General features: G+C 33.3%; 1 protein-coding gene across 6 annotated transcripts in view; it reads left to right on the forward strand.

Annotated features, from left to right (window-relative positions):
* LOC136848752 (cGMP-dependent 3',5'-cyclic phosphodiesterase-like) overlaps positions 1–10,527 on the forward strand; it is a 593,212-nt gene extending 582,685 nt beyond the window's left edge. For all 6 annotated transcript variants that reach the window (XM_067121325.1, XM_067121322.1, XM_067121323.1 and 3 more), the window contains 5 exons: positions 182–389; positions 2,480–2,654; positions 4,282–4,424; positions 4,583–4,755; positions 7,389–10,527. In XM_067121325.1, coding sequence (XP_066977426.1) covers positions 182–389; positions 2,480–2,654; positions 4,282–4,424; positions 4,583–4,755; positions 7,389–7,566 — 877 coding nt within the window. In that variant the 3' untranslated portion in view covers positions 7,567–10,527. The remainder of the gene's footprint in view (positions 1–181; positions 390–2,479; positions 2,655–4,281; positions 4,425–4,582; positions 4,756–7,388) is intronic.
* The last annotated feature ends 774 nt before the right edge of the window (positions 10,528–11,301 follow it).

The raw sequence follows: 11,301 nt of genomic DNA on the forward strand, positions 1-11,301 counted from the left end.
CTTGCATATATCCCCAAACCACAAGCTGACTGAAGTTATTTTTGTTTAAGAGGATTGTTATTGTGGTCTGGAAAGTAAAGTATTTCTTTGTTTTAATATGTTAATCCTGGTGGACCGTAAAGGACGCAGAGGTCCTTGCAACCCTTAGTTCCCGAGTAAAGTGTTATCTTTGTTTTAACAGATTCATCCTGATGGTTCGTAAAGGATACAGAGATCCCCCTTATCACAACTGGATGCATGCGTTCTCTGTGACCCATTTCGCGTTCCTTTTGCTGCATAACCTTCGGCTGACAGAGACAGGCGCACTCACCCATTTAGAAGCATTGTCATTGATTGTCTCTTCTATGTGTCATGATCTGGATCATCGTGGGACCACCAACTCTTTCCAGGTTAGTTCGTAAATTTTTACCAGTGGGTCTTTCTTTAATGCTTCATCCTTCATTGACAAAATTTCTTGAGCCTTACTTGGAGCCCCTCATTTTGGTTAAACTTTCTGTTACTGCCAGTCTTGTATTGGTGGACTCTTTCCAGTCTTTTGCACAATATGTATCATTTATAATAAGTATTTATCCAACTTTTTAATTCCATATTCAAAAGTTTCTTTTCTTGATGGTAATCATGCCTACAACAAGCAATAAGCAATCTAAATGATAGCAGTTACTTTTTACGTCACCCTTTCTTTCTCTTCTCATTCTTTTACTTTTCTCTTATACTGATAGTGTATGAATTATCATTGAATACTTATCTTATTTTATGCAAACTTGTGGTACCTGGGTTCTGGTTTACCTGCCCCTCTTTTGCTAAGTTCTGGTAAAAATGTAAATATAGCACTATACTTTTATTCTGGTAGATAGGCTACCATTTTAAGGATAAGGCAAGTTATTTCTGTGAAAAATCAATAACTATGACTAATACATAATACATAATACAGTAAGTTTCAAACATTAGACTACCATTAACTTGCAATGGGAACACGCTCGTTGACCTTTTGTCAGGAGTTTCCATATAGCCTATTTATTCCCTTTCAAAATTCATAGACGATAAATCTGTGTCGGGATCTGTCAGTGATCATCAGCTACTGAAACAATCTCAGCATTTCAGTGAAATTAAATATTTAAAGAAAATTTATCTTTGCCAGCCAAATGAAACAAAATATTTTAAGATTCCAATTTCACCAGACTTCAATCCAAAAAGAAAAATTGGTATAAAGTACAATTCTCTTTACAATAACTTTTGTACCCTGTTGAATGCCTTTATTGTATTCATTAAAATTCTTAGTTATTTTGCCCTGTGTTGACTGAACTTTTGTCTTGATGAATGCCTTTAATCTGCAGCATTTAGATACTTTACCGTATCAATGACAAATTAAATCTTCATCGGTTCGGAGCAGTACTGCATATAAGTTTTGTCATTTTTTATATAGATTTTACTAGTCTACTATGGTTATTTTTTACAAACCTGCCTTCTAGGAATGGTGGTCTCCCAGTTTTGAAACCAATTTCTTCTGCCTCATTTGCTGAAACAAAGAGCTCAGCTTGCACTTATCAGTGTACTTAATCCTTGGTGCAGCATTTCAGAATGTTGTATTGATTTAATTCTAAGTAACGGATGTGCTATGGTCTAAGAATAGAAGTGCTTGGGAGAACGGTTTTGGGGCTCAAGTTTAAATACAGTTTGTGACGTAGGTGTTGTAGGATATCTCATAGACAATTATTTTAAGCAACCAGCAATGTTAGGTTGTTGTTGATGGTTTTTTTAAGAATCTAAATCTATTTTATATGGTGTTTCACAGGGTGGGATCCTCGGACCTTTGATATTTTTAGTTTTTCCTAATGACATGATGGTTAGTATAGAATGCAACACAGAGTTTCTGCTAACCTTAACCAAGATGCAGAACAACATCGGGAAATGGTTTAGTTATTAGGCTATGAGACTGAGTGCTAGGAAAACTAAAACAATTCAAATTACAAACATATTAATGAACATTATGAAGCTAGTAAAGGATGAAATCCCACAAAAAGTATAATGGTGAATTTCTACTATATGTAAACTTAAGCTGGCTTCAAATCTGCTTTAACTTTAGGAGTACCAAGCATTGTATTTTCATGCTGCAAAGTCTTATTTTTGTAAAATACCAAGAATGCACCTTATCACTGAAACTACATATGGTTAGTAAGTAAGTTCATGATATTGTACTTTCTTTAATTAGGTGTTTATTCTTGTATATATTTATTCACTGCGTACTGATTTTAATATCATGGGGGACTATGCAAAACGTGGTACAGTACTTGAAAATTCTTGAAATTTTTTTGTGACAAGATTATTTATTTAATACTGTTTTGTACTAAGTACAGTGCTTGTAACTTCTGAGATACAACTATTTGTCATACATACTGGTAAAAACCAGTGCTATAGGAAGTATTCATTGCCAAGAGAGATGTGACTGACCATTGCATTGATTGATTTTAATTTATTGCAGGTCGCCAGTAATTCTGTCCTTGCATCACTGTATTCTTCAGAAGGATCTGTGATGGAACGTCACCATTTAGCCCAAGCCATGTGCATTCTCAATACAGATGACTGCAATTTTTTGGAAAATTTAAGCCGAGAGGAGTATACACAGTTCTTGGACTTAATGAGAGATATAATTTTAGGTAAGCTATCAAGATTGCTGCCCCTCATTACTAAGACAGCTAATTCAGTAAATATTTAGTTTCCAGAAGTGTGCATTGTGCAAAAGGACTAAGTGGCATTACAATCTCAACTTTATAAAAAAAAAAATATATATATATATATATATATATATATATATATACTACAGCGTGTTGTTAAATTACAGGAAATAGAAGTCGGTAATTATCTAGTCAAGTTTTCACTTCATTATTCTAATTAATTGGGTGTAATGTACTCAGTATGTCTGAGTGTGTGAGTATTTTTTCTTGCATAGAGCAAATAAGTTAGAATGTATACTCTTTACTGTCCTTCAGTAGTGTATTATTACCCATAGGTCTAGACTTCTTGGAAGTGGTGTTTTCCTGTTTCCACTGCAATATTTTCCTTGCTGGATATATTTTATGGGGATGTATGTAGATGTTGAAAAGGAAAACTATCACGAAGTTCACTAATTTTTATGTGAAAAACATTGAAGTAGAAATTAAAACTGAGGAAGGAATTTATTAAATGTAGCACTGTTACTACTGTTCATGTTTCAAGCCCTTTAATAAAGTTAACAAAAGCCATTCTGAGCATGACACAGTCCAGGTGTGTTGATATATATGATTATTGTCTATTGAAATGCAGTACCTATGACACGCTGAGAACTTCTGGAAACCTGCAAAACTTTTGTCAATCAGATTGACGAGAGAATATGTGCAGGATTTTAAAAGTTCTCTTCTCTTTTGATAATTAATAGTAAATCACTACACCAACACAACTGTAGAATTATTCTGAAAAATTTTTATACCACATGCAATATTTGGATTTAGGTTATTACTGTATTGTTGTTATATTTTTTGTCTAAGGGTGGTATTTATTGTGTGGGGTTCCGGGTTGCATCCTGCCTCCTTAGGAGTCCATCATTGTTCTCACTATGTGCGCCATTTCTAAAAGCACACTCTTCTGCATGAGTCCTGGAGCTACTTCGGCAACTAGTTTTTCCATGTTCCTTTTCAGGAATCTTGGGATCGTGCTTAGTGTTCCTATGATTATGGGTACAATTTCCACTGGCATATCCCATATCCTTATTATTTCTATTTTCAAGTCTTGATACTTGTCAATTTTTTCTCTTTCTTTCTCATCTACTCTGATGTCCTGTGGTACTGCGACATCAATGAGTGATACTTTCTTCTTGGTTTTGTCAGTCAGCATCAGTCTGGTCTATTGGCACGTATCACCCCATCTGTTCTCATACCATAGTCCCAGAGAATCTTTGCCTGATTGTTTTCTATTACTCCCTCAGGTTGGTGTTCATTTACTACTGCAAGCTAGCTGGTGTTTCTTGAACAGGCTCCAGTGGAGGGCTTTTGCTACTGAATCATGCGTCTTTTTGTATTGATTCTGTGCAAGCACCAGACATCGTTATTGTTATTATTATTATTATTATTATTATTATTATTATTATTATTATTATTATTATTATTATTATTATTATTATTATTGTTGTTGTTGTTGTTGTTGTTCATAAAGTTGTAGGTTACCTTGATTATACAGTACCACACTACACTGGCAGCAAAACAACAAAATCTAAATTTCTAATGCTATATTACTTTATCCACTATACAGCAACTGACCTGGCTCACCACTTACGTCTGGTATCAGAGCTTCGAGAGGTAGCAGAAAGTGGCTATGATCCCAGTAACCCTAGGCATCATGAACTACTAATTTGCCTTTTAATGACTGCAGCTGATCTGTCAGACCAGACCAAGGTAAGAAATATACAAATTGTTAAAGTAAAATACTGCATATATTTGGTTTTTTCTGCGATTGTTAAAATGAAAGAATACTACTGCAATGGAATCAAAACAGTTAGCATTGTGGTTTTCCTAGGATCTTGATACTGTAGCTATATCATTATATATTGCAGGACTGGCACTCTTCCAAACATGTGGCTGAGTTAATATACAAGGAATTCTTCACTCAAGGAGACCTAGAGAAAGCCATGGGCAATATGCCAATGGAAATGATGGATCGTGAAAAGGCCTTCATTCCTGAGCTCCAGTTGCAGTTCTTGGATGATGTTGCTATTCCTGTCTATGAGTAAGTTCAAAATAACCGATAGCACTATATGGTACTTCACTCATTTTTCATTTAAGATTAACAGCACTAGTATACTAATTTTTCATTTAAGATTAACAAAACCATTGAAATCTTGGATGAAAATGTTTCAAGACATACATATAGCATCCATGTAATATTTTAAGACATACATATAACACCTGTATCATGTTTTAAGGCATACATATAACACCACCAGTGTAGTAAGAAACTGCAGTGCTGTGTAATCCAAAGGGAAATTCATGCTCTCTAATTATTTCATGGTGTATAATTATTTTCTTCCCCAATCTAAGTTTGGTTTTCAGACCAATTTATAGCCACGCTCATCTGTTGCTCCATTACTAAAAATAATGAGCATGCAACACTTTTTTTATCTTTTCATTAACCCTTCATTGGACAACTCATGCTCCTCAGCTATCTAGGCACATCAGATTTTCATTTTCTACTTCTGCTACTGATCAAGGCTCTTAAATTTTCTGTGAACTATAATTTTCATCTTTGAAGAAGTATGTTTCTTTGAATTAGGGGAAAGACAGTGTCTCTGTCTTCTTTCCTACTGAAATCAGTATCTGATCATTAGCTAATAAATCTAGCTTTCCTTTTTTCTTCCACCCTGATGAATTAATTATGGCTATTCCTTTTGACACTATTATCTAGTCTATTCTAATCTTATCCATCTGAATGTTTATAATCCTGCTTCTTTAACCCTCTCTTATGTTTCTACCCATAATGCCCATTTTGGTCTCTCTCCATGAAAGACCTTATCTGGCATGGATCACCAATGGAGCAGCTAAAAGCTGATTTTGGGTAGAATCTTTCAAAAGGCATTGTTAGTAATTGTAAAAGTATACACAAAAAGTAATTTTGCTAAATCACTCAGTGGAACAAGTAAGAGATCCAAGTTGCCCATCATTTTGGAGATATGTGCCTATGACTACAAATGAAATAAGCTTTGTCTTACAGTACATGGGGAAGGATATTTTGAATATTTTGGGTTTTTTACATGTTTATTAAGCTGAAATTGATAGTACACAGTAACACTTTTCTAGCCTGCTGTGTCCTTGTGTACTGTTCATGGTGTATCCAAAGGAGAGGGGTGCAATCCTTCGATCAGAGAGCCCCCCGATTGTATTTGAGCATCACATGTAATAACTGGCAACGGCACTTTGGTTTTAAAATATCTTATTGATAGAAAAAACCTTATGCTATAATTAGGTGGTCTTCGCATGTTTTAACATTGTCAAGTGGTTAATAATCCCATAAAACACCAAAAGCTTGTGCTGATGCATCTAAAAACTTGAAAGATTTGTGATTCCAGTGCTTTTTGTTGAAGTTTCCATGGCCAGAACAGCACTGTGACAGTCACATGGGCACTGGGGTGACAGTTAGTGTACAGTGTTATGCAGGATACCTTTCACCTGTACAGACAGGGAATGGGGTTTGGGGTAATGATTTGGGTGTGTTGACATGAGTACCATCATTTGCTAATACAAATTATTTCATTATTATTTTTTATATTGTTATATTTTTATAATGATGGTCATTACAGTATATTTATTTTAAATATTCAATAGAATAAAAATCAGGTTAAAACTTCTTCTAGAGACTTTTTTGTACAAGGAAAAGAATATGATGAAAATAATAGTATTAGTTAAAATAACGAAATAATAATACAGTCATTATCTTAATCTCTTGACTAGATAAACATGGGCAGGCAAACAGGCACTATCCATTCTTTTGAGAAAGATTTGGTGGCCAGACATTTGTTATTCAGGAGCCAGACCAACCAGGGCACTTACCTCAGTCTCAGTCACAGCCATTTCCTGGTGCAGCCAAGATACACAGCATCTCAGTGACTGAGTCAGATATCTCTTACCAGCTGCAAAATTGTTCTTTTTCCGTGTAATAGACAAAAAAAGCCAGAAGACCTAAAAAACTTGAAGCGATGTTTGTTGGCTGACACGTGCTAACAATACAGGTCATATTAATATACTTACTATGCACTAGATACACGTTACAGCACTGTACTGTACATGAAACCAAATAGAGATATGATGAATTATCAGGTTATTACTTATTGTTTATATTAAGATTACTGTATAACAATGGTCAGAAAAGTCAGTCAAGATCACTCAGTCACTTCTAAATACTAGGCTGGTGAAGTAATGAAAAATATCATCCAGTGCAGTACTCTATGCTCTTAGTAGAGAGGCAAAATGGCCACTGGCTATACAGTATCTACAGTCTTAAGGGGCTTTACTGAGACTAAGGGCAAAAATGTTCTCAATCCCAAAAGTAGATGTATTAAATTAAGTGACTGACAGAATCATCTATGCTTCCTGCTATGGCTGGTGTCTGTTCTACATATTACAAGTGGATTGACACCAAAGTATTTATAGAGAGTTTGTCCATAGTAAAACCCTATTTAGATTTTAAGGAGCTCATAATAGTCAACACCTTAACTAGTAAAAATCTGGAATGTTAATTTTTTAATGTATTTACTGTACAGTAGTTTTCTTTTAACTATACAGTTAAAACAACCACAGTACTTAATGGCACATTCAAGTTTTTCAAATGTAAATGTTATGAAATTGAGTTACAAATGTCCTTTACAGAATTGTTGCCAAAATGTTCCCTGGAGCCCAAGATCCCTACAACAACATTAAAGCCAGGAGAAGAAACTGGGCCAGACTTAGGGATGTCTACAAAAAGAGAAAACCTGAATCTACGAGTTCCCTGGAGGTCTTTGAAGATGATTCATTGGAAGATGAATTGATAAAAGATGAATCTTGAGGAACTGTTTGATGCACATGATGGTCCCACCTCTTAATTGCATAATAAATCTTCCTTCCAGATCTATATTAAAAGTAGTTCAGGACTTACAGATTTTTGCATATTGTATACAGTTTACAAACATTACAGTTCTTACAATATTGGATTATAGACTACTGCATCTCCCAATTTTAATCCAATGGTACAGATGCCTTTGTAGATACCTGATATATGCACTGATAAATACCTTAGATTGCCATATTGTAGAAACTTATGGGCTCTACAATATGAATCTTGTATGAATAAAAAACAGCTATGTCGTAAATCTTGCATTTAGGTACTCAGCTGTATTTCTAGCAACTAAACTTTAATTTATGAAATAGGACAGTATTGTGAGTGATTTGAATTTTATGACTGGTATACAGTAGCCATACTGGACCAAACTCAAGTTGATGCACATACACTAGACATGTAAATGCATAACTGTGTTTTATAAAGATAGGTGTTTGTAAAACTCTTATCAGTGCCCCTTTTCGTGGATTATTTAGTTCCATATAGCTTTAATTTGTATTTTTATAAAGACTGAAAATGGACGACCAAATAACAAACAATTTATTATTTAATAGAGAAGAGTGAGTTGCGAAATCCAGTTTATTCATAAGGTATTTTGGCATGAGGGACGTATAAAAAATTAGTTGAATAATTAGAAGCTCTATTTTTAGAAAATGAATTACAGCTATTCCGTTATTTTCTGTCATTAGCAACAAAACATTCAATTTCAACTTTTTTTATATATCGGTGAGGTTATTCCATTATATCTTGAAAATGCTTTGAGAAGTAAGGGATCCAGATGTCTTATTAACCTCAACTTGGAGACATTTTGCAATGCCATAGATTCCTTATAGGCATAAAAGAGAGCCAAGTGTATCATTTTACAGTTATACTGTATTCCCAAAAATATTGTGTATTATTACATACTAAATGAAAGTCACAATAGTTTATGCAACAGATCTAGCAATTCTTCACATCCAAAAGTAATGATCTTTACATATCCAAAACTATGTGGATGTAATTCTCTTATCTTGTTTGTGTACCAGTACAATTCCAAACCAGGGTATCTCTGATAAGTAAATATCAAATGATTACCTTCTCATTTGTTTCTTATGTTAAAACTTATGTAACTGGTAAATAAGACCTGTATAGATAAATGCAGTACTAAGGGATTCTCCATTGGTTGTCTTACCTAGTTTTGTAAATGAATATAATTGAGTTTTATCAATTAAAGTCAACCAACCAAACATTTTTGGGAAGTGATGGAAATTTTAGCTTTTTATTAAGTGATGGAAACCTTAGAGTTTGGAGTCTGTGATATAAAATTATAAGAAATTTTTAAAATGATGAGGAGTCTGATTTCCATATCATCAGCTACTTTCCTGAATAGTTTCCTTCTCTTTCCAAGAATGTTTCTTATTGATGCACAGGATAATGTAACCCAAAACATAGCATTAATGCTGCCAACACTCACAGACTTTTTCATAAGACCCAAAATAAGTCTTATGTAAATTTGTTCATTTTAATGATAAAGCACCCAGAGTAACAAAATCATTATCCAGTACTACATTTAGCAGTAAGTAAATTGCGGTGTTTAATTACATAAGACTCAAAATTGGCCAAGTACCTATTTTCTGTGTTTACTTTCTCCAGAAAAACGTGATTAAGCCGCACGAGTTAGTTGATAATTGTTTGGTGCTTAGACTTATATAATTTTAACGACTAGAGAATATATATTGTAAATATCTTAATAAAAGACAAATTGTATTTTTGTGCCATATACTAAATAAGTTTAGGTGATCGCATAAAGAGTAGTAATGATGTTGTTTATATGATAATTGTTTTCTTTTTATTACACTGCTGTCTTAAAGACATTATTACAGAGTATAATTTTAAGTTTGGGTATAGCACAACAGTTCATTGGAATAACGTGAAACTTACCATTATATTCATGTCTATTTAACGTGTTATTGCCTCTGTGTTTTTTCTCCTGAGTCATGTGCTGGTGTAAACTGCCAAAAATGTAAATCAGTTTAAAGAATTTTAATTTTTTTTGTCTGGATGAGGTGTTTTATCTTTAATTACTGATATTGTACTTAAGTTTGTATAAATACTGTACATAAGGAGGCTTGAGAAGTGTAGGTGAATTCACATCTCACCTATATGAACTTGATAATGTCACTTTTTGAAATTTTTTTATAATCATTTGCATCATAAAGTACAATCCCTATTTACATTTATTTTTTCATAGAAAAAATACCTCTAGACCATTTCCAACTCCCTTGACTATTTTCATCAGTTTGGGAGTTAGGATACCAAAAGAAGGTTGTATTATGAAATCTAATTTTTTCTAAGATGGTCAGTAATGTATTATCTCAGTGTTGTGGGGTCTTCAAAACACCTCAAGCTTTTGCTTCTGAAAAAAATATATAATTAAAGTGGCTTGCCAAAAAGGATATCTTTTTTAATATTTTTTATATATTTAAAGTAGTTACTGTAACCATTGTAATTTTTTATTGGCCATAAAATTATGTAACATTTTGTTTTAAAGTACTTATGCCTCATTCACATATTTCAGTTCTTTATCTTTCCAGGAGAAATTATGAGATGCTTTAAATATGTAAACTTTACAAAGGACACAATGCAGTACATGTAGTAGTTTAGAAAATTTGCTTTTGCAGATTATCCACTGACTAACTGACTTTGCTTCATAGTGCAATATGAATAGTTGCAAAAGTTGAATTACTCATACAACAACTTGTGACAGTAAGTCAATGTTTGCTCCTTTCCTAAATTCGTCACTGGATATTCTGTCGTTTTTGCAATTACCTCCTCTATTACATGTATTGATGTACTCCATAATGTGCTGTGCTTGATCATCAAGTAATGTACAATGCAGAAATATATAACATTTTTGTTTTTAATCAACAATTTTGTATCATCCTCCTTCATTTGTTTAGTCCTCTCTTTTGAGAAGGGAGCATTCTATAAATATACATGTCATCAAATGGAAGTTATTTTAATTTGTAGCAAATGTTTTGCAGTGAACATTTAACTTTTCAGAGTCAGTGAAATTCTAGTTAGTGAATAAAAAGATATTGAGTTGTCTGCTGGGATGAAAAGAAATGAAATTCATTATTCTGTCATTTTTTCATTTCTTATTTTGCTTTTGGAGTATGTATTTTGCATTTCACACACCTTAAACATGCATACCTTTAACATTAAATAATGAAAGAGATTTTTGCCCTTTAGAATATAATGATTAAAATTACTGAAATTGAGGTCTGCATTCCTTAGACTGAGCTTCCTTCTAGGCTGGAAGAAAGTAGTTCCAAAAAACTTGAGCTGCTTTTGTGGTTATTTTTGTAGTTGTTATTAATGAAAAACTGTTCATCAGAATGTAGGAGTCAAAGGATGCAATATTAACCTTTCAAGTATAATCTGTGAATATGTGTTAAGCATCTACGATGGAAAGGAATTTTTCAGTATGGTAACTGGAGGATTTTTAAATGGAAAATATTCTAAATTATAAACTTCTGTTGTAATTGGTCTTAATGCACTTAAAGAATTAGGAGTGTCATGAATCATGTAAGTTTTACTCTGCTTGAATATTCTGGGGACCTAATCATTACGTAAGGGTCAATGCTATTTTAATTTTTGCATTGCTGGAAAATACAGACATGTCTTTTCTTACAATCATTCATC

The sequence above is a fragment of the Macrobrachium rosenbergii genome, chromosome 19 (genome assembly GCF_040412425.1).
Source record: "Macrobrachium rosenbergii isolate ZJJX-2024 chromosome 19, ASM4041242v1, whole genome shotgun sequence".
Classification (NCBI taxonomy): Eukaryota; Metazoa; Arthropoda; class Malacostraca; order Decapoda; family Palaemonidae; genus Macrobrachium; species Macrobrachium rosenbergii.